The sequence below is a fragment of the Ovis aries genome, chromosome 13 (genome assembly GCF_016772045.2).
Source record: "Ovis aries strain OAR_USU_Benz2616 breed Rambouillet chromosome 13, ARS-UI_Ramb_v3.0, whole genome shotgun sequence".
Lineage (NCBI taxonomy): Eukaryota > Metazoa > Chordata > Mammalia > Artiodactyla > Bovidae > Ovis > Ovis aries.
Window position 1 is genome coordinate 40,061,954 of NC_056066.1, and position 24,374 is coordinate 40,086,327.

General features: G+C 42.1%; 1 protein-coding gene across 13 annotated transcripts in view; it reads left to right on the top strand.

Annotated features, from left to right (window-relative positions):
- The window catches only part of KIZ (kizuna centrosomal protein), an 88,012-nt gene that overhangs the window by 17,202 nt on the left and 46,436 nt on the right, over positions 1-24,374 (top strand). For all 13 annotated transcript variants that reach the window (XM_015099666.4, XM_015099668.4, XM_015099667.4 and 10 more), the window contains 2 exons: positions 4,683-5,328; positions 5,711-6,026. In XM_015099666.4, the coding sequence (XP_014955152.2) occupies positions 4,683-5,328; positions 5,711-6,026 (962 nt within the window). The remainder of the gene's footprint in view (positions 1-4,682; positions 5,329-5,710; positions 6,027-24,374) is intronic.

A 24,374-nucleotide genomic window follows, 5' to 3' on the forward strand; every position in this document is an offset into this window, starting at 1 on the left:
CAGGGAACAGTCACTGCACATCTGTTTTGTCAAGGCCTTCAGTAAGCAGTTTATATTCATCAACTCATTTAATCCTGTCGACAGTTCTGGAAGTAGATACTGTTGTTACCCTCATTTTAGAGGAAGGCTCAGAGAAGTTAGTTGACTTGCCAAAGACTGCGCTGCTTGCAGGAGCCCAAGTTCAAACTCAGACCATGTCCATCTTATTAGTTATCTTGCTGCCACTGCCTTCTAAGGTAGTCTGGGTGAAATGCTCTTCAAAAGTTAGGAGAAATCCCTGGTCGAATAAAAGCAGACTCGTCTTATGGTGCAAAATAGTTCAGTTATCCATTTAGATGCATTTTCACCTAAGCATAGGGGAGACTGAGATGGTCTCCCTTGCTGCTGGACTAGTCCAGCTGGATCAGGTGAGATGGGATTCTGTACTGGTTGAAGTGGAGTGAGAAATTAGACATACACTTCAGATTTCATTATGAGGAATTCTTGTGTTATTGTGTAACCCAATTTGAGTTTAACTCAGTTTTGAGTGTTGTGGCATGACAGATGGGCAATGGAGTCCTTGTATCTGGGTTTGAATCCTGTGACCAAGAGCAAATTGTCTGCCCTTGCTAAGTCTTCCTGGAGTGGGTATAACAAAAATGGTTGTTTCAAGGGTTTAAAAAGTAACCAATAGAAGTTAGCTTGACACCTGGTAAGTGCTTGGCACATGTCCACTGATTCTTCTGTCACTGTAGTCAGCCATCTTCCTGCTCCCCTGGGGTGGCCGAACTGAGGAGTCCTGACGTCACACCGCTTACCTGTGGTAGTGAGGCCAGAGGTACCTACCAATTAGGAAATGAAAAGGAAAGCCACCTGGTGGTAACAACACGTATTAGATGATTTTAGCGTCATGACAGTACCAAAAAATTTAAAAGATGTACCTTTGAAGCCTGAATTTAATGGACCCATTTTGAAATTTTAATAGTTCCGACTTCTATTAGATTTAGTGGCCAGAAACGTCTCCTTTTGGCTACAGTTGTGAAAATTTGGTTGAGTCTCTCATCTACCCCAGTGGCAAAATGAAAAGTTAAAAATCACATTGTCATGGAGTCTCAGTCTGCCTGGACTGCCATAGCAAGACAGCCCAGACTGGGTAGCTTGAACAACAAATCTATTTTGTCACGGGCTGGATGTCAGATCTAGGTGCCAGCTGGGGTGGTTTCTGGTGCGAGCTCTGAGTTGCAGACTGTCCTCTTTCTCTGTACTTGTGTGTCCTTTCTTCTGTGCATGTGTGTGGAGATAGATAGATCTCTGGTCTGTTCCTCTTCTAAGCCCAGCAGTCTACTTGATTGATAGACCTCATTTAACCTTTATTAAGTTCAGTTCAGTTCAGTTCAGTCGCTTAGTCGTGTCCGACTCTTTGTGACCCCATGAATCGCAGCAGGGCAGGCCTCCCTGTCCATCACCATTTCCCGGAGTTCACTCAGACTCATGTCCATCAAGTCCGTGATGCCATCCAGCCATCTCATCCTGGGTTGTCCCCTTCTCCTCCTGCCCCCAATCTCTCCCAGCATCAGCGTCTTTTCCAATGAGTCATCTCTTCGCATGAGGTGTCCAAAGTACTGGAGCTTCAGCTTTAGCATCATTCGTTCCAAAGAAATCCCAGGGTTGATCTCCTTCAGAATGGACTGGTTGGATCTCCTTGCAGTCCAAGGGACCCTCAAGAGTCTTCTCCAACACCACAGTTCAAACGCACAGTTTAACCTTGATTACCTCCTCCTAAATCTTATCTCCACATACAGTCACATTGGAGGTTAGGATTTGAACATAAGAATTTAGGAAAGGACACAATGCAGTCTGACACATAATAAAGTGAAAGAATTCCTTCAGGATTGTTACGTGTGAATTTTTATTAAGAGATTTGGGGAAGTCTCACTGTGACTTAAGGACTTGTTTACATAGAAACTAAGAGCAGTAATAGTACTGTGTGAAAAGATGGAAATTAGGTCTGACAGCTCCATTTTTCTATTCTGCATTCATCATGATACTAATTTCCTTATCTGTGGGGAAAAATAATAAGAAAAATAAAGATTACTGCCACATTCTGCAAAACATGCAGAATAACATAAATATATTTTTTCAAAGTGCAATAATGGTCAAGGTCCACCTGCTTTGAAAACTGTAGTTGGTGATTATTAGCTGAGAAATTGTTATAGTAGTTCTAAATTTGCTGCTCTCTTCAGCAGTGTGGCCTTTCCTCCTTCCCTCAGTAAAGATGAACTCCTGGTTTTAAAAGTTACCTTCTGTTCACTAATAAGTCTTTTCAGTTATATTCATTTGCTTTGCTGTAACTTTCTCCATATGCTTTCAGTTTATTTAAACTAAAAAAAAAAAAAAAATCACCCATTTCCTATATTCCCCACTCATCCACCTCTGGCAACCATCAGTCTGTTCTCTGTATCTGTGAACTTGGTTTGTATTTGTATTTGTTTTTTTTTTAATCCAAATGTAAGAGAGATTGGGCTTCCCAGGTGGCTCAGTGGTTAAAAAAAAAATCCTCCTGTCATGCAGGAGATGCAGGTTTAATCCCTGGGTCGGGAAGATCCCCTGGAAGAAGGCATGGCAACCCACTCAAATATTCTTGTCTGGAGAATCCCATGGACAGAGGAGCCTGTCGGGCTACAGTCCATAGGGTTGCAAAGAGCATGCACGCACGTAAGAGAGATTATACATTATTTGTATGACTTATTTCACTTAGCATAATGCCTCAAAGTTTATTCACATTGTTGCAAATGGCAGGATTTCCTTCTTTTTTATAGCTGAATAATATGCCATTGTATATTTGTACCACTTCTTTACCCATTCAGCCATTATTGGACTATTAGATTGCTTCCGTATCTTGGCTATTGTGAATAATGTTGCCATGTACGTGGGGGTGCAGATATCTTTTCAAGATAGCGCCTTTGATTTATTGGAATTGCTAGATCATATGGTAGTTCTAGTTTTAACTTTTGAGGTATCTCCATACTGTTTTCATAGTAGCTGTACCAGTTACATTCCCACCAACAGTATACAGGCATTTCCTTTTTTCCACATCCTCACCAATACTTGCTATTTCTTGTTTCAGTAATAGCCATTTTAACATGCGTGAGGTGATATCTAACTGTGGTTTTCATTTCCTTTTCCCTGATTATTTAGTGAAGTTGAACATGTTTTCCTATGCTTTTTGGCCATTTGTATGTCTTCTTGTAAAAATGTCTCTTCAGACTTTTCTGTCCATTATTTTTGCTCTTGAGTTGATGAGTTCTTTATACATTTTGGATATTGGCCCTTTATCAATATATCAAGACTTCCTGGTGGTTCAGCTGGTAAAGAATCCAGCTGCAATGCAGGAGACCTGGGTTCTATCCCTGGGTTAGGAAGATCCTCTAGAGAAGGCAACAGCTACCCACTCCAGTATTCTGGCCTGGAGAATTCCATGGACTATATAGTCCAAGGGGTCACAAAGTGTCAGACATGACTGAGTAACTTTCACTTTCATCAATATATCATTTGCAGATATTCCCTCCCATTCGATAGTTTTCCTTTTGGGTGATGGTTTTCTTTGCTGTTCAGAAGCTTTCTAGTAGTCTTTCTTGTTTGTTTCTGCTTTTGTTAGGTTTGCTTTTGGTGTCAGATTCAAAAATCATTGCCGTGGACTTATTAAAGAGCTTAGCATCTGTGTTTTCCTCTAAGAGTTTTATGGTTTTGTAAAACATTCAAGTCTTTAATTCATTTTGAGTTAATTTTTGTGTATGGTATGAGCTAATGATCTGCTGCTGCTGCTGCTGCTGCTGCTAAGTCGCTTCAGTTGTGTCCGACTCTGTGTGATCTAGGTTCATTTTTTTTCATGTGGCTGTCTAGTTTTCTTAACACCATTTGTTGACAAGACTGTCCTTTTTCCATTGTATATTCTTGGCTCCTTTGTTGTAAATTAATGACCGTATGCATGGGTTTATTTCTGTGGTCTTTGTTCTGTTCCATTAATCTATGTGTCTGTTTTTTTACGGCAGTACCATACTGTTTTAATTACTGTAGCTTTGTAATATATTTCAAAATAAAACCGCATGATGCTGCTAGCTTTGCTCTTCTTTCTCAAGATTGCTTTAGCTATTTGGGTCTTTTGTGTTTTCACAGAAATTTTAAGATTGCTTTGATTCTGTGAAAAATTCTGCTGGAGTTTTGATAAGGATTACATTGAATCTGTAGATTGCTTTAGGGAATATGGCCCTTTTAACAATATTAATTCTTCCAATCCATGAGCACAGACTATCTTTCTACTTATTTGTGTCTTTTCCAGTGTTTTTCATTAATGTTTTATAGTTTTCAACATGAAATCCTTCACTTCCTTGGTTATATTTATTCCTAGGTATTTTTATGTAGTTATGAATGAGACAGTTAATTTCCTTTTCTGATATTTCATCATTAATGTATAGAAACCTTCTTTATGGTCCAGCTCTCACATCTGTATATGACTACTGGGAGAACCATAGCTTTGACTATAGCAACTGAAAAACAACAAAACACAATGAGTTTTATGAAACATGGTAGGTGTTGATTTCATTGGTCATGCTTCCTTACCTCATTTTGTTCCTGAAAACAACCTAAATAACCTTATAGTTCATAGACAGCATGTTTAACTCTTATGTCGTTTGGGGCTGCAGGTTGTAATGCCAGCAGAAATTAACTCAGGGACAGCCATGTCAAGAGGATTGTATCAACCAGCAACCATCTTTATGGGCCGCCAGATGTCAGCTGTCTCAGGCATTGCAGATTTTACCACAGAGTGGAAATCTCCCCAACCCACAAAGAACTTTTTAATTCCTGACCCACATTCATACCGGCAGACAGCCCAGAGCAGTGATGTGACAGACAGCCATGTAGTACAAACTCCTGGTGACACACAGTGCTTAAATAAGTCTGACAAAACAGATGGAAAGACATCTCTTCAGATTGGTGAGAAAATGCCAGTCACAGCCAGCGCATTGTCTGAGGAGGAACAAACTCATTGCTTCGAGATAGGAAGCAACGCACGTCAGGGTGAGAGTAATTTATCTGAAGGCAAAAAGTCGGCCGAACTCCATTCCCCGTTATGGGAGAGATTAAGTCCAGAGAACAGAACCACTGATTTAAAGTGTGACAGTTCCGGGAGATCAGAGGGATCACAGGGAGAAATACTGACACGGGAGCATATTGAAGTCGAGGAAGAAAGAGCCAGACCGCCAGTCTCTCCGCTGTCAGGCTCAGAATCCTGTGCATCTGAAAACGAGTGTCCTCAAGAGAAGCCCCCTGCCAGGGAAGCTTCCTCAGGTGGGCTGAGAGGCTAAGATGGTTTGCTGATTTTTGTCAGTATTTTGTTTTTCTGGGTGGTGATGGGTGTTAAAAATACAAAATACCATCTTGTGGTATCTGTCCCAAAACAAAGTAGTGACTGTGCCAATGAATTCCGTTCTAATGTGTTCTTAAGTATGTCCACAGAAGTACCTTTGCAAACAAATTCTCTGATTTTTAAACCCACTGTGATATTTTAAAAATATTTTTAATGGGCTTTAAAAAAACACCACAGTTACTTGTGGATTGTTTCTGCATGTTCCTAGCTGATGAGTAGTTCTGCTCTGAGAGGTAGAGCATCTTACCTCTCTCAGCTCCCTGAAGTCAGTGATCGGCCATCTGTTCATGTCCCCTGTTACAGATCACCTTCCTTGCGAGGACTCACTGTCACAGGAGCCCTTCAGAAAAAAGCAGGAAGAGCAGGAGGAGGAGAGTTTGAGCAGCAGCAGTGACCTCACAGTTTCTGTAAGCGAAGATGATCTGATTTTAAAGAGTCCAGAACCACAGCCAAATCTGGGAGACACAATGGAGCAAGAAGATGGAGCAGAGACCTTAAATGTAATCCACTCTGAGCAAGAAAGAGATGCCCCATCCACCAGAAAACCTAAATGTATTTTGCAAGTCCCAAGCACTCCTGATTCACCAAATGAGTCCTTCACTAACTTGCCAGCAAGGGAGTAAGTCATTCATTTTTTTTCACTGTTCAGTTTTAATTATAGATATGTTTAGAGACCATTCCACTGGGAGTATATTATTGAACACTCAGCTATAAGTGTATAAGTTCCTTAATTCTCATAAATAGTCTTTTGGATAAGAACTAGTTTCTTTTTTTTTAATGAAATAGCTTTAAAAGTCTGAATATCATTGAAATCATGGTGACTGGCAGTTTATAATGATATCTAAAGAATCCCTGGTTAATTCATAAGTAATTCCCTCCACTTCTTACCCACCATTCTTTTAGAAAACCAGTCATTTTGGACTTGTAGTAACACAGGTGACAAACACTTTAACTTTTGGGAATTCAATTTTTGCGACTGAGAACTTTGTATCTAATTAATTAATTTGCTTAATCCTTCTATCCCGTTCCTTTGTGTCATTTTTGTGATACAATTAAATATGCATTAACAAGTTTTAATAAGTGTATATGTAAGGCAGCTTTCCTTTTCTGAGTGTAAATATGAGGACACTGGAAATTTTAAGGTTCAAGAGGAGTGTCAATGTTACATATTTTGAGCACTTATAAAATCCAAGTCATAAAAATTCATATGTGATTTTTTTTTTTTTCACGAGCTTCCCTGGTGGCTCAGACAGTAAAGAAATCCACCTGCAATGCAAGAAACCCAGGTTCGCTGTTGATTGGAGATAGTGGAGTTGTAGGAAACATGGAAACAACATGTTGAGAATCAGTTCTGTAATAAGGGCAGCACTAATAGCATCAAATATCTTAGGGGTACAAGGAACCTAAGTGAACAGCGCAGAGTAGAGCTCACCATCTAAGGTGGGACACTAGGACTCCCCTGGCAGTGCAGTGGCTAAGACTCCATGCTCCCAACCAGGGGGCTTGAGTTCCCAGAGCTTGAGTTCAGTTGCTGGTCAGGGAACCAAGATCCCATGCCACACAGAGTGGCCTAAAAAATAAAATGAGGACACCAAGGCTAGGGGTGTAGGAATGACACCTAGGCTGGGGGCCCACCCTCCATACAGCCTCCCTGCCCCCATCCCACCTTGATGTGACACTGTGATGCCGTCACTCACTCTCCAGCATTCCCAGCAACAGTGAAAAGCCAACTGGATTTCTTGCACATGAGGGTGTATGTTTTCTTTAAACTACCATTGTAGCTTTCTATATCTATTGCCTCTTACCACTCATTACCTATTTAGAATGAAAAGTTTATAGTCTAATGGACTTCAAACTGATGTTTAAGAAATATTTATTAAGAGCACCTAAGTACAAAGTACTTGTGCTGTAGATGGAAGAACCATTGTGGTGCCCATCCTTGGGAGATTGGCTTTATAGCAGAGGCAAGCCTGATGGGTTTTTTCTAGTAATGGTACTTGCCTCTCATTGAGGAGGTATGGGTTAATATGTACTACATCATTAGGAACTTTATTACTAAGAAGAGAATGTTTCTATTTCAGGTGGTATTTGCTGCCTTCTTTTTATAGCAGTTCTTGCACAAGTTGGTATTTTGGTAGGAGGAGTAGTGGACTTACTCAGGACTTGGTCCTTTTTTGAAATGAATAGGTTGAGTATGAGTGTAGAATTAATGATATTCTATCTCCTATTCTATATGAATGACTGTTTCTTGTGACTCTAAAACCAATCTTCTTGAAATTTTGGGGTATATTTTACCAAAAATTGTTGGAAAATAAGAATTTGAGGAATTTTTGAAGGTTAATCTTGATAGAATGCCCTCAGAATAAAAGATCAGTTGGTGATACTGGTTTTCTGTGTCCATGTTACTAAATCTGAGTCTGTTGATCTTCTGTGGTGAAAGTCCTCCCCAAGCATAGATTGACAGTGGTTTTATTTTTTTCCTTACAGTGGTTTTAAGTAGTTCTGGTTAACCCGCAGACTTCCCACATCTCTTGATTCCCTGCATTTTCTTCCTTTCTCTCCAGCCTTTACTCTTCTTCTTTGCTCAGAGCGTTATTTATTAATCTGAGCCTGTGACTTCATATTTACAGAATACCACCCTAGCCTCAGAGCTTCTCAGTTTACTTTAGTATCTGTTGAGGGCCTGAGAAAAGTTACTAGAATGAATTTTAGTTAACAAAGGTGAAGAGGTGGGACAAAGGAAGATAGCAGGAGTTGAACAGGAAACTGGACCCTCCGATTTGCTGAGATTGATGATGATGACTTCAGGCATGCCTCGGAGATACTGTAGAGACACAATAAAATGAGTCTCGCAAGAAAGCAAGTCACACAAGTATTTTGGTTTCCCCGTGGGTCCACGCTGTAGCATGTCTCAGAACTTTCTTTTATTCTTATGGCTGAATTGTATTCCAATGTATGGATAAACCACATTCTGTTTATCCACTCACCTGTTGATGGACACTGGGTGTACTTCCACCTTTAGAAGCTTCCCTGCCTTCTTTTACGGACACCTCCAGATGTAGAGCGCCATGCTGTGATTCCTGCACCTGAGCTGTAATTACCAGCTATAATTAACCTTTCTCACAGCACACTTACTAGGATGAAGCTGGGTAAAAGAAATGTTAAAATGGAGGACCTTGAATCTTGTATTTTCTTAAGGAGTGAGCAGTTCACTACAAAGTTTGGCCCAAAGCTCCAGGACTTTGAACAGTAGATATTCGTTATTTGTCATGTGACAGGTGGTTGACCCTGTGTCATTTGGGACTACAGGGATAACTTGGCCACTTGTCCCTCATCTGGGGGATTTGTTCAGCCTCAGTCACCCTGGGAGAGGTAGCGGGGTTCCCTAGACAGCAGGAGAGAAGTCCAGTGCACAGATGCTCTTTAAGTATCAGCTTGCATCCTGTTTGCTAACGTCTAATTGTCTAAAGATGCCCACAGGGCTCAGTGCAGAGTCAAGAGGTAAATAAAGACAGCCCATCTCTTGTTAAGATGAGTGGCAGAGTTGCATTGCAAAGGGTGTGTACCCTGCAATGAGAAGTTTATGGTCAGTTTTTGTAACCTATCACAATAGTTTAAGACAAATTCAAATAGAGATAAGCTCGGTGTGAGTCCAAAGGGTTGGGAGAGGTTTATACAGGTGTTGATACAGCATCTTGAAGGATGTCCAGGCTTTGACTACAGAGGAGGAGGGTAAGGGGTGGAATGGGTCTAAAGAAAGAGTGCAGGTACAGAGAACACAAGGGGTGGGGCTGGGGGGCAGGCAGAGGGCCTGGCTGAAGGCTTGTCCAGGAGCAGCTGTCAGAGTGGAGGTTTGGAATGTCACCGTGGTTGAGAAAGGCCTTCAATGTGCAGTTAGTGTACATATATATTCATCTCTTTGTTCTGCAGAGCAGTTGAAGACTATTTTGAGAGAAGGGTAATGTGGCGAATCACTTGATTTAGGAGAAACAGTGTTGTCAGGATGACTTAGCCACGAGCGAGCCAGGATTCTGAGATGGCCCCTGATATTCCTGCCCCTGGTATGCCCCTGTGTGATCCCTGCACCTGCAGTGTGGACAGCACAGTGAGGCTGGTGGGGCCCTCCTGTGGCCAGGTGGCATATGATGGAGAGGAAGAGTCTTGCAGATAAAATGGCTAGAGGTGTAATGTATCCAGTTTTTTTAAGGACCAGCTTTTTTTTTGTTGATTTTCTTTCTTATTTTGAATTTCATTGATTTCTCCTCTAAATTTTGTGATTTCTCCTGCTTGCTTTGGATTTAATTTGCTCTTTTTCTCTCATTCCCTAGGGTAGAAGCTTAGCTTATTTATTTTAGATCTTCCCTCTTTTCTAAAACATCTATTCAATGTTATAAATTTCTCTGTAAGCACTGTTTTCACTCCATCTCATAAATTTTGGTAAGTTGTATTTTCATTCAAGATATTTTAAAATTTCTTTTAAGACTTCTTTGATTCACATGTTATCTAGAAATGTGCTATTTAATCTCCACTTTTAGATTTCCTATAATCTTTGTTATTAATTTTCTTTTGATCTGAGAGCATTCTTTCTATGATTTTTGTTCTTTAAACTTTGTTGAGGTGTGTTTTATGACCCACACTGTGGTTTGTCTTGGCAAATGTTCCATGCGAGCTTGAGAAGAATGTGTATCTTACTGTTACTGGATGAAGTATCCTGTACATGTAAGTTAGATCAGGTTAATTAATGGTGCTCTCCACTTCAGCTATATCGTTGCTGACTCTTTACCTGCTGGATGTATCAGTTACTGATAGAGGTGTGTTAAAATATTCAACTGTAATAGTGGGCTTATCTATTCCTCCTTGCAGTTCTGCCAGTTTTTGCCTATGTATTTTGATGCCCTGTTGCATGCACACATTAAGGATTGTTACGATGTTCCTTGGTGTGCTGTTTTGGGTGTTTGTCCTGCTTGGTGTTCTCTGAGCTTCCAGGATCTGTGGTTTGGTTTATTTGGAAAATTCTCAGCCATTATTTCTTCAGATATTTCTTCTGCTCTGTTCTCTGTTTCTTCTAGTATTCCCATTACTTTTGTAAGTTTTTTTAAGAGACTTCTAAACTGTCTACCAGAATGGCTGTAGCATTTTGCATTGGGTGGCAGTTCCTGTCACTGCCCATCGTCACCAGCATTTGGTGTCATCAGTGTTCTGAATTTGGGGCATTCTCATAGGTGTGCAGTGGTGTCTTATTGTTGTTTCACTCTTATTTATTGTTTGTTTACTGTCCATGCTATGCATCATATGGGATCTTAGTTCCTGGAATAGGAATGGTACCAGCGCCTCCTGCAATGGAAGCTCAGAGGCATAATCACTGGACCGTCAGGGAATCCCCGTCATTATTGTCTTAATTTGCATTTCCCTGGTGACATATGATGTGGGACATCTTTCCATATACTTATTTGCTATACATACATCATCTTTGTTGAGATCTCTCTTAAAGTCTTTGGCCCACTTTTAATTGACTTGCTATATTTTCTTACTGTTGAATTTTGAGAGTTCTCTGTATATTTTGGTTAACAGTCCTTTATCAAATATGTCTTTTGCTGCAAATATTTTTTCTTGGTGTATAGGTTGTCTTATTCTTTTGACGTTATCTTTTGCAGAATATAAATTTTTCATTTTAATAAAGTCCAGCTTGTCAATTACTTCTTTCATGGATCCATATCTTTGGGTATGGAAAAGTCATTTCCATACCCAAGGTCATCTAGGTTTTTTCTTATGTTATCTCTGAGGAGTTTTCTAGTTTGGTGTTTTACATTTAGAACTATGAACCATTTTGAGTAAATTTTTGTGAAGGGTATAATGTCTGTGTTTAAGTCCTTTTTTCTTTTTTTGCACTGGATATCCACTTGTTCCAGCATGTTGATGAAAAGTTAACTTTTGGGAGGCTCATTTTCCTTCATTTGAAGATATTTCTATGTTTTTTAATTGAGATACAATTGACACATAGCCTTCCATTAGTTTCAGGTGTACAGAGTAGTGATTTGACATTTCTATGCATTGGAAATGATCATCACAGTAAGGCTAGTAAGATCCATCACCACACATAGTTAAATCTTTTTTCTTATTGTGAAAATTGTAAGGATTTATTCTCTCAGCAACTTTCATGTATACAGTATTCTTAACTGTTGTCATCATACTCTACATTACACCCCCAGAACTTGTTTTATAACTAGAAGTTTGTGCATTTTACTGCCTCCATCCATGTAGCCTCCTCCCACCCTTTACCCACCTCTGGCAACCACTAGACTGCCAGTCTGTTCTCTGTATCCATAAAATTCAGGTTTTGGTTTTTTTTTTTTTAGATTCTATATGTAAGTAAGATCATACAGCGTTTGTCTTTCCCTGACTGACTTATTTCATTTAGCATAATGCCCTCAGAGTTCATCCATGTTGTCACAAATTGCAGGATTTCCTTCTTTTTGTTGTTGAATAATATTTCATTGTAAATATATACCACAATTTCTTTATCTATTCATTCATCAGTGGACACTTAAGTTTCTTCTGTATTTTGACTGTTGCAAATAATGCTTCAGTTTACATGGGTGTGTATATATCTTTTTAAGTTAGTGTTTTCATTTCCTTCAGATAAATACCCAGAATTGAAATTCCTGGGTCATATGGTAGTTCTATTTTTAATTTTTTGAGGAATTCCCATACTGTTTTCCATAGCAGCTATACCAGTTTGTATTCAAACCAAGAGTGCACAGAGGATTCCCTTTCCTTTATATCCTTGCTGACATTTATTATTTCTTGTCTTTTTAATGATAGCAGTTCTTACAGGTATAAGAAGATACCTGATTGTGGTTTTGATTTGCATTTCCCTAAAGATCAGTGATGTTGAGCACCTTTTCATGTACTTGTTGGCTGTACTTATTTTCTTTGGAAGGATGCCCATTCAGATCTTCTACCCATTTTTTTAATTCAGAAGCTTGGATTTTTTGCTATAAGTTGTGTGAGTTCTTTATATATTTTGGATATTGACCCCAGTCAGCCATATGATTTGCAATTATTTTCTCCCATTCACTAGGTTGCCTTTTTATTTTGTTGCTGGTTTCCTTTGCTGTGTAGAATATTTTCAGTTTGAAATAGTCCCGCTTACCTAGTTTTGCTTTCATTGCCTGTGGTTTTAGTGTCATAACCAAGAAATCTTCACTAAGACCAGTGTCAAGCTGTTTTCCCCCTGTGTTTTCTTCTAGGAGTTCTGTAGTTTCAGGTCTTACATTTACGTCTCTAATCCATTTTGAGTTCATATTTGGTGTAATATAAGGATCAAGTTTTTTGTTTTTTTTTTTTTTTTTTCCTATAGCTATCCAGTTTTCCAGCACCACTTGAAGAAGAGATTGACTTTTCCCCATTGTGTATTTTCCGTATCTTGACACTTTTGTCCAGATAAGGGTGGCTATATATGCATTGATTTATTCTGTTCCGTTTGTCTATATGTCTGTATTTATGCCAGTACCATGCTGTTTTGATTTTTGTAGCTTTATAATATGTTTTAAAATGAGACTGTATGTTCTCCTGCTTCATTCTTTTTTCTCAATATTATTTTGGTTACTCAGATTCCTTTGTGGTTCCATATGAATTTTAGGATTATTTGCTTTTTCTGTAAAAAAAAAAAAAAGATGCTGGGAGATTGAGGAATTACATTGGATCTGTCGATCGCACTGGGTAGCATATACATTATAACAACATTAGTCTTCTAATCCATGAACACGAGTTGTCTTTCCATTTATTTGTGTTTAATTTCTTTCAATAGTGTTTTGTAGTTTTCAATGTACAAATCTTTAGCTTAGTTGGTTAAGTTTATTTGTAAGTATTTTGTCCTTTTTGATGCTATTGTAAATGGGATTATTTTCTTAGTTTCCCTTTTAGATTGTTCATTATATAGAAATGCAACTAATTTTTGCCTGTAGACTTTATATCCTGCAGCTCTACTAAAGCATCATAGTATAAATATTATTTTAAAGCCCCATGGACCCCAAGAGGAACATTAGGAAATAAACATGCATAGGAAAGCAGCCCAAGGCTTGGCTCCACATTCAGTGTCAGGAAGCTCAGAAGGAACCAGAAAAGGTGTCTGGGGAGAGTCTGCAATGAAGAGTGCGGAGAACCGAGGGCCAAGCTTGTGCTGCAGAGGCCAAATAGAGTGTTTCATGTGGGGTTTAGAGAGATTAATAACCTTCCCAGGTCACACAGCTGGCTGGAGGTACAGCTTACATCCAGACTGACTGGCAGATGCCAGACTCATGCTCCCAGTTTCTGTGCTTGAACACATAAACCACAGCCAGTATGATGTTCCCTTCAGTAGCATCAACTCTGTGCCAGGCACTGTTGTGAGAGCTTTATTTATAACAGTATGTTTATTCCTGTTGTCATCACCATCTTACAGAGGTGGAAACGGAGACACAGTGAGGTTGTGTTCAGGGTCACAGAGTGGCTCAGTGTGCTTTGAACTAGCTGTCTGGGTCCAGAGTCTGCACTCATAACTGTCTGTTGATAACCCTCTCCACTGCCTGCATAACTGGAGTGTCATCAAGGATAATATTTCTTAAGGTTGAATGAGGACACTCAAGAAGCAAATAGATTCTTTAATTAGAAAAAGAAAACCAAGCAGCGGTGTTTTGACCTTTGGCTCTGTCCATATTGATTTTGGTGCTTCCCAGCCTCATATAACCTGGTGAAGTGCTATATGCCTTTCTTTCAGCTTGAACAAAGTGCTTGTAAAGTTGCTTTGTTCTTTCTCCCCATGGAGCATGCCTGAAAACAGAATGTAATGCTGCCTTTTACTCTAAGTCAAATGAAAGCCTTGGTTTCTCAGGGTCAGAAAAATGCAGTCATATAGGTGGAGTCTCATTCAGTGATTTTAATTGTGCCCCTCTCAAAAGTTAAGTTTAGGAAGGAAGTTCTTGCATCTGAGAAAAGACTTGCCGCTGGAGCCATGTTGCCTGGAGTAATGGTTTACAACTGTTACAACTTTCCAATTGGCCCAGAGTTTACTTTAAGAGGCACTGGAAGCATGTTGGTAAGTGCAGTGTTTCTTCCAGCATGATAAGACCTTCAGATGTCTGCTCTCTGTTGCTCGTTTGTCTTCATTACGCCTCCTTTTTCCTGGACATGACCTCTGCCCCTCAATTCAGGTGCTCCCCTGAGCTTTTTCTCGCCACTCCACGTATTCTGGCATTTTCCCTCAAAGAAAGGTCCTGTGTCACACTTATGGAAAAAATAGCAATAGCCCAGTGCCAGTGTGGGGTTGGGGTGGGCAGTGTGTCCCCCTCAAGTTCTACCTGGCATTTCATTCTCCAGGCTTGCCTGTGCCTCTCCTGTTAGCTCACCTGTTTTGATCTGACATAGCTGAGGCTTTTCTTATCTTTGTTTTGGTTTAAATTTTTAAAGTTCATAACCAGGTTTTCAAGAGGACAGGAATCCCGAGACCCGATTGTCAGCAAAGTAGGCAGTAATTACAGCCATTGTCACCTGGCATGTGAACAGACGTTGAAAAAACTGTCCATTGGCCAGCCTCAACCCAGTGTCCCACCTCTGCCAGCCATCTCATCATAGGCTGCTGGCCTCGGTCAGAAGAGATGGGGACCTGGAGTGGAGCCAGGGTAGGGGAGACTGAGGGGCACTTGAAAGACTACAGCGGGAGAGCTGCTTTCACCAGCAGAACAGGTCTGCTGATGAAGGTTCTCTCCATTTTTGTTTGATTACTTATTCTGATTCTTAAATGCTCATCTGTATGTTCAGGTTTTCATATATTTTTGAGTCAATTTTGAAAATATGTAGTATACTAGAAAGAGATTCATTTTTCTAAGTTTTCAAATTTGTGGGCATAAATTTGTATTTTAGAATTTCTGCTGTGTCGATAATTATGTCCCCTTTTTTCTCTGCTCTTTTTTGGAATGACTTTTATATATATAAAATACATGAGTTTCAGGAAGAAACCTAAAGAGGATTTACATTTGCTCCTGGCAGCACCTCGGGCAGAAGCAGTCCTGGGTCACATTCACCCAGGTCTGAGGAGTGAGTTGGGTTGAAGGCAGGCTTTGGTCCCTCTGAGGGCCAGACTATCTGTTTCACCCTTATCTGTAGAAAGTAGCCCCGAGTATCCAGTTCCAAGTGTGAATCATTTATTAGGGTTCCTCTTCCTTGGTGGACCTGGACTTCTGTTTTTATTCTCTTGCTCTCTAGGGTTATCCAAAGATGACCCCACTACATCAGCTACCTTTTCAGACATTGGCACATGCCCTTCAAAGAAAAGGTGCCCCAAACATTAGGCTCATCTCTCTGAATTTCCTTTTTCTCCAAATTTTGATCCTGTAGTTCTTTCCTAGAATTTCCTTTTTCTCTAAAGTTTGATCCTGTAGTTCCTTCCTACTTTGTCTCTCTAATGCTATCAAAGACATACTTTATATATATATATAAACACACATATACACACATATATATATATATATTTTTTTTTTCTTAATGCAAGGATTAGCCTGCATTACCTTGATGGCGCTAAATGAGGCTGAAGTCCTTCTTGTATGTACTTTTTTAAGATAAGTGTTACTCTTGAAGTATAGCGTGCGTACAGAAAAGCAAACAAATCTTGAGCATACTGCTCAGTTAATTATCACAGGTCCCCCACCCAGTCAAGAAACAATGTCAGCACCCAAGCCTGCCCCTCCTTTCCCCACCGTGTCCCCTGCTCCCGTCTCCCTCATAATCACTTCTGCTTGGCCACTTCTTCCTTCCTGAAAACCTAGGAAACCGGATCTCGTTTAGTCCCTTTCCTTTGTCATGATGAAGTGCATAATTTTGTCCCAGTCCTTTCTCATTTGTTTTGCTCTTTACCTTTTCAATCTATTCCTGGGACGGCTTTCTCCCCTTGTATATCATGTTTCTCCCCTTGTGACAAGCCCGCTCAAGCCTGTTAACAATTCGTCCCTTTAGATTGTACACAATACTTTGCTGTTTTCCTGAGTGTGATTTCTAGAAAGCCTGCCAAGCTCATGATCGTCTGCTGACACGTAGAATATGTGATTTCAGGCTGTGATTGTGTTCTGTACACATTTAGGAACAGTTACCCAGAATACAAACCTGGTGCCTTATTTCTCGGGCTAGCCCTGCCCGTCACAGGAAGCAAATCAGGAATTGTTTGGTTTGAAATGTTCTCTCGACCTCACCTTGCTCGAAATGTGCTGCGGAATTGCAGGAAGAATTGCAGAGCAGTGACATTCTGCAGCTGTCACCTTGGATCTCTTTCTGGCGGGTATCACCATTGACTTACCGAGCTTGACTTCTCAGTTCTCATTTATCACCCTCATCAGATGCACATTTTTGGCACAAGCACCTGGCACAGTGGCTGGCATATGTTGGCATCTAATAACTAATTAGCTTGTGGTAATATGATACAAGGGATTCAGAAGTCAAGAATCAGGGACGTCCATGAGGTGAGACAGAAATGGCCAGCCTTTTTCTCTTCCTTCCAGCTTTTTTGAAATATAATTGACATATACTACTGTATAAATTTAAGGTGTGCAACATAGTGATTTGACTTATACACATCACAAAATAATTACCACAGTAAGTGTAAAGAACATCCATCAGAATTAAAGAAATAGAAAAAAATTCTCCTTGTAATGAGACCGCTTCGGATTTACCCTCTTAACATAGGCTTTCATATATAACATGCAGCAGTAGGCCAGCCTTTTTTTTTTTTTTTTTTTTTTAAGTTAGAAATGAACCTGGCTTCTATCTCTCCCACTTCTGATTCTTGGCCATTTGTTAGATTTAATTTCTAGCATCAAAGAATCTGCATCCTGACAAAATGGGCATTTTATTTTTCCTGGTCCTTTTCATTGAGAAGTGGTGGATATTGTGCAGAGTAAGCATAGCTTGCGCTTCGTATCAGCACATAAGATCACAGTGAGCCCCTAGAATTCAGGGTTCAGCCAGAAGATAATCATCCAAATGGATGTGATAAGTTTTCCCCCCAAAATGGGATCCCTTCCAGAACCAAGAGAACTAGAGTAGAATATGTATCATAAAGGAAAACCCTCGTCTGAAACCTTGTGGGGTTCACTGAAGCCAGGATGTGTGAGCAGCTGGACCGAGGTTCAGCTGTAGCCAGGAAGGGAAGGTGGAGGAGAACTGAGGAGTCATATTTCAGCCCTGTTCTTGGGGGACAGGACTGAGCCCCAGCCTGGGCAGTGTGTCGTCTGGGGTGGGACAGTGGTGTCTCACCACGCTGCAGCTTCAGTTCAGTTCAGTCACTCAGTTGTGTCTGACTCTTTGCGACCCCATGGACTGCAGCACACCAAGCCTCCCTGTCCATCACCAACTCCTGGAGTTTTCTCAAACTCATGCCCATTGAGTCGGTGATGCCATCCAGCCATCTCATCCTCTCTCGTCCCCTTCTCCTCCCGCCTTCAATCTTTCCCAGCATCAGGGTGTTTTCCAGTGAGTCAGCTCTTTGCATCAAGTGGTCAAAGTAATGGAGTTTCAGCTTTAGCGTCAGTCCTTCCAATGAATATTCTGCACTGATTTCCTTTAGGATTGACTGATTGGATCTCCCTGCAGTCCAAGGGACTCTCAAGAGTCTTCTCCAACACCACAGTTCAAAAGCATTAATTCTTCAGCGCTCAGCTTCCTTTATAGTCCAACTCTGACATCTCACGCTGCAGCTTGGCTTACCTGGAATCTTTAATGTCTCGTTAGGGATCAGCTTAGGCTGTTCTGTAAACTTGGCATGCTAATACGTAGCACAGTGATGAACATCTCTGTCTTCTTGGAGTGGGGCAGGGGGCGCCTGCCTCGTCTAGTGGCCTCAGAGCTCCCCCTCCTGTTGCTCTCCCATCATGTTGACAGGTGGCCTCTTACTGTCTCTGGTCACTTCCCTCTTCCCCCTCCACACTCCAAGTGGAAAGATCCCTTTTGCTGCCCTGATCCTCTCAGTTCAGCTCCACTCAGAGCTCATGCCCAGAGTCTGTCCTCAGGGCAGAAGGCCCCATACCCACTGCAGTCCCTTTTCCTCACCCTGAAGTGGACCAGGGACCCCCTTTCAGGTGGGCTGCCCAGCTCGGGCAGTGCCCCCCAATGACTTAGAGGTGCTCACACCTGGACCTAGCAGTGGGGCTTCTGCCTCCATGGCTCTGACCACACTGTGTAGCCACACCCTGAGCATCCCTGGGCCAAGGCAATGCCCACTGGCTCCCACCAGACCTTGTGTTTCACTGTGAGCCCCTCTCAAGGTGGGTGGGTGATGGTGGGGAAGGGTCCTTGGGGCAAAACTGGGACCTGTCTCCAGTCATCGGGTGGAACGCGTCAACACTTGGCTCCTCTCCATCTTGCCACTGTTTTTTTCCTCTTCAGCTCCTCCCGGCTCAGCTCCCCTTTTACAGTCCCCCAAACTGATATTTCTCATCTCTGAAGAACAGTCTTTGAGCCATGGTGACAGGCTTCTGAAAAAAAAAACAAATCACTGTGAAGGTGGGATTAGACAAGGGATATTGGAGCTGAGGACCTGAATGAGAGGCTTTCCCTTGGGGGGCAGGGGGCATCATGGGGAGTGCATGCGCGTAAGACAGCCAAAAACCCAAAACGAAGTAGGAAGTGAGCTTTTAAAACATCCAAGATACGTGTTCTTGTACTTTCACACTTGATCTCACCATTTGAGTCCTTGTTGAGCGACTCACTCTGTTAACTTAACCTCCAGGAGAATCTGAACCCAGTGGGGAGGAGTCCTGAATCCCGTCCTCCATGTTGTCCAACTGACTCTCACTTTTTCTCACTGCTCTCCCTCATCAATGTAAATCTGTTTTAATTTGCTTCTCATTTTGATGGACTGAATGTGTCTGAATCTGCTGCTTCAGGCAACACTAGACTCATTTCCTCCATCACAGTGATGCTCAGATGTGTTCACTAGAATTACCCTGCGGTGAGTAAAAATGAATCTTTGTGATTTTGCGAACTTGCTCAAAATAATTTTTCCTAAAACTTCAGTACCTGCTGTAGCTTGCCTACCAGAGAATGAAAAAATGCGTTGAGAGCATCAAGTGAATAAGGACAAATCTGTAGGAAGCTGCTGATCTCATTAGCTTTGATGGCTTGGGTTTTTATCATGGATGTGTGATTGTTATACTGTACATGTTTATTCATTGTCCACTCATAAAACTTTTTCTGATTTGTGTGATGAAACAAAGTACATCAGCACACTGGTGTTCTGCACAAAGTTCTGAGAACTCCAGGTGTCCTGCCACCTTAAACACTGAAAGTGAAAGGAAAGTGAGGTTGCCCAGTCATGTCCGACTCTGCGACCCCATGGACTGTAGCCCACCAGGCTCCTCCATCCATGGAATTTTTTAGGCAAGAGTACTGGAGTGGGCTGCCATTTCCTGCTCCAGGGGATCTTCCCGACCCAGGGATTGAACCCAGGTCTCCTGCATTGTGCGCAGATGCTTTATTGTCTGAGTCACCAAGGAATCCCCAGACACTGAAAAACACTGCTTTCTAGACTCTAAACCAATTTCTTTCCACCCCCCCCTTTTTTTTTTTTTTTTACTTTATTTTACTTTACAGTACTGTATTGGTTTTGCCATACATCAACATGAATCCGCCACGGGTGTACATGAGTTCCCAATCCTGAACCCCCCTCCCACCTCCCTCCCCATACCATCTCTCTGGGTCATCCCAGTGCACCAGCCCCAAGCATCCTGCATCCTGCATCCTGCATCAAACCTAGACTGGTGATTCATTTCTTACATGATATTTTACATGTTTCAATGCCATTCTCCAAAATCATCCCACCCTCTCCCTCTCCCACAGAGTCCAAAAGTCTATTCTATACATCTGTGTTTCTTTTGCTGTCTCGCATACAGGGTTATCGTTACCATCTTTCTAAATTCCATATATATGTGTTAGTATACTGTATTGGTGTTTTTCTTTCTGGCTTACTTCACTCTGTATAATTGGCTCCAGTTTCATCCACCTCATTAGAACGGATTCAAATGTATTCTTTTTAATGGCTGAGTAATACTCCATTGTGTATATGTACCACAGCTTCCTTATCCATTCATCTGCTGATGGACATCTAGGTTGCTTCCATGTCCTGGCTATTATAAACAGTGCTGCAGTGAACATTGGGGTACATATGTCTCTTTCAATTCTGGTTTCCTCAGTGTGTATGCCCAGCAGTGGGATTGCTGGGTCATAAGGCAGTTCTGTTTCCAGTTTTTTAAGGAACCTCCACACTCTTCTCCATAGTGGCTGTACTAGTTTGCGTTCCCACCAACAGTGTAAGAGGATTCCCTTTTCTCCACACCCTCGCCAGCATTTGTAGACTTTTGGATAGCAGCCACTCTGACTGGCGTGAAATGGTACCTCATTGTGGTCTTGATTTGCATTTCTCTAATAATGAGTGATGTTGAGCATCTTTTCATGTGTTTGTTAGCCATCTGTATGTCTTCTTTGGAGAAATGTCTATTTAGTACTGGCTCATGGCACTGACAGTCCTACTGATAAGCTGAAGTACAGATCATGAGGACACGTGCTGACCATGCTTGTTGGAGCATAATTACATCTGTCATCATGAGCATGGGCTTCCTTGGTGGCTCAGTGGTAAAGAACCCGCCTGCAGTGCAGGAGACGGGTTCTCCTTCAATCCCTGAGCTGGGAAGATGCCCTAGAGAAGGGAGTGGCACCCACTCCAGTATTCTTGTCTGGAGAATCTCATGGACAGAGGAGCCTGGTGGGCTATAGTCCATGATGTTACAAAGAGTTGGATACAACTTAGCGACTAAAACAATAACAGTCAGGAGCATACTTGAAATTGGTTTCCACTGTTTTGAAAGATGCAGTTGCTCCGAATTAGGGATGTGCTTGTCTGACGTCCTCCGAAGCCCAGCACTGACAGGAGACGCTGTTTCACCTGATTCCCAGCATTTACCCAGGAGGGCCAGTTAGCATGGATTGTTTCCTTGCTTACATCCTGCCAGCCTTTCCTCCACAGTTAATTCATTTGTTCATTCACAATGATGATTTGGTATCGTCTCCTTTCTTGTTTCTTCTTTTTGTCTTTGGGATTATTTTAGAAGCTTCTTGGATGATTGAGTATTTGAATAGTAAAGTGATTTGGTTTTTTTTTTTTTATTGCAATACAGTATTGCGAGGGCAGGTAGCAAGCAGGCACAGTCTTTCCCATGGTGTTCTGCTCAATTTTTACTGGACTCCTGCAGGAGGGGGAAAGCATCAATAGCCAAGTGTTCAGTCCCTTCATGCTGGTCCCTCCCTGGGTGCTGCTTTTCCCATTTCAGTGTCATCACTGAGGTGGACCTGGATCACTGACTGCCTTGGACGGCACTTCCATTCATCAAACATAATTGGGGTCGTAAGAACATCACCTGTCCTGGAGAAGTGACTTATATACTAACTTATTTCAGGATCTGACCACTGCCTGAGCCTCAGTGAGCTCATCCACCACCCATCATGCCTTCTGGTCTTCCTCATGTGCTGGAACTGTGCCAGCCCAACCTGAGCCTCCTAGACTCTTCTGCAGATGCACACACACATGCATGCACACACACATCCTAGTGCACGCAGACATATGGAGACAGATGTGTAATAGCGTAGCAGAAGTCTGATGTTTGGTTTAGGGTCCTCCATCAGTCATTATGCTGCAGCAAAGTCGGTTCTACCCTGACAGTAAGATGCCCCTTTACCAAAAGCACCCACTCAGTTCAGTTCAGTTCAGTTGTTCAGTCCTGTCCGACTCTGCGACCCCATGGACTGCAGCATACCAGGCTTCCCTGTCCATCACCAACTCCTGGAGCTTATTCAAACTCATGTCCATCACATTGGTGACGCCATCCAACCATCTTATCCTCTGTCATCCCCTTCTCCTCCCACCTTCAATCTTTCCCAGCATCAGGGTCTTTTCAAATGAGTCAGTTCTTCGCATCAGGTAAGCAAAGTATTATAGTTTCAGCTTCAGCATCAGTCCTTCCAATGAATATTCAGGACTGATGTCCTTTAGGATGGACTGGTTGGATCTCCTTGCAGTCCAAGGGACTCTCAAGAGTCTTCTCCAACAGTTCAAAAGCATCAATTCTTCAGCATTCAGCTTTCTTAACAGTCCAGTTCTCACATCCATATATATGACTACTGGAAAAACCATAGCTTTGAGTAGATGGACCTTTGTTAGCAAAGTAATGTCTCTGCTTTTTAGTATGTGTCTAGGTTGGGCATAGCTTTTCTTCCAAGGAGCAAGCGTCTTTTAATTTCATGGCTGCAGTCAGCATCTGCAGTGACTTTGGAGCCCCCCAAAATAAAGTCTGTCACTGTTTCCATTGTTTCCCCATATGTTTGCCATGAAGTTGTCAAGCAAGTGTATGCTCCTCGGTTCTGTCTTGTCACAACAAAGATTTGGGGTGACGGCCATTAAACCCCCCTCGGCGTCTTGGACAGACCGTGTTATAGCCCTCAGGTCTCGAATGGACCTTGTTATAGCTCTTAGACAAATCAGTGTTACAGCTCAGTGTTACAGCTCTTATTTTATTTAGAAGATAGCGGGAAAATCCATCTTCGAGGCATGAGGGCACGTTGGTCCAAAGACTTGAAGACAAGAGCGCAGGAGAGAGAGAGAGCGCGAGCCCTTTGGCTCCTCTTTTTATATATTTTTTTCTTCCCCCTGGGCCTGGCCTATGCAAATTGGGCTTAGTCCGGAGTGCTGTTCTACCTGAAGTCCTCACTCCAGTCCTTGGACCTTCCTTTGACCTTCCTCTGTTCTATTTTCACAGGCTTTTCCCTTCCTTGTCTTTTAGCCATCTCCATTTTGGACTCCTTTTCCCTATTCTAACTACCTAACAAAGTGATGGGACCGAATGCCATGACTTAGTTTTCTGAATGTTGAGTTTTAAGCCAGCTTTTTCACTCGCCTCTTTCACTTTCATCAAGAGGCTCTAGCGTTTAATATAGAACCGATGATGATAATGTCTAATAAAAATTCTTTACGGTGTTCATAGTATTATATTTTTAAAAACGTTTCCAAAATATGTGGCCTGATGGTATTAAGTTTTGCAAAGGCATCAAGTAGTCTGATAAGTCATTCACCCTCCGTGTTCATCAGAGAAGGCAATGGCACCCCACTCCAGTACTCTTGCCTGGAGAATCCCAGGGACAGGGGAGCCTGGTGGGCTGCCATCTATGAAGTCACACAGAGTCGGACATGACTGAAGTGATGCAGCAGCAGCAGCAGCAGCAGCAGCTGCTACATGTTCATTTTTGCAGCAGGGATTTCAAGCCAGGCTCTACAGACCTGTTGCATGCACCTCAGATTGGAGAGTGCAGCCAGCACCCTAAGGGAAACCCCCCCCCCCCACCGGTGACATGTAAGGGATGTAACAGATACCCTGGGAGCAAATGTGTTCAGCTTTCACTGCCCCCTCCCAAGGCAGGGCTGATTTTTATCAACCTGGGTGTGAAATTTGGGAGCCCCAGAAATTCCTGGCTACTAAGAACTGGGTTCTGGGTTCAGACTGGTTCTCTCTGTTGAAGGGTGAAAGGAGAACACCTATTATAAATCAAGCCTTCCGGAATCTCATTAAGGAACTTAAGAAAACAGGTAGTCTGGGAGAGGCAGTAGTTCTGAAATGAAGTGGAGCCAAATAAGAAGGTCTGTTTGGAGGCCAGCGAGAGGGAAAGGCAAAGTTTTTGCTTGTCAGGCCTCTGCTGCTTTAAAGAAAGAGCCGCCTCACAGGCGCGGGTGCTGGGGTCCCAGCTGTCAGCGCCATCACCCGGCCTCCAGGTGAAGACAAGGAGCCTTGTTTCCCGGGTGAAGAGAGGAGCCTTGTTCGTGACCCCTGGCCCGCGGCACCGCAGACCCCTGCCCCCCGCCCCCCGCCCCGGCCTTTGTGTTGCCGCTCCTCCTCCCTCC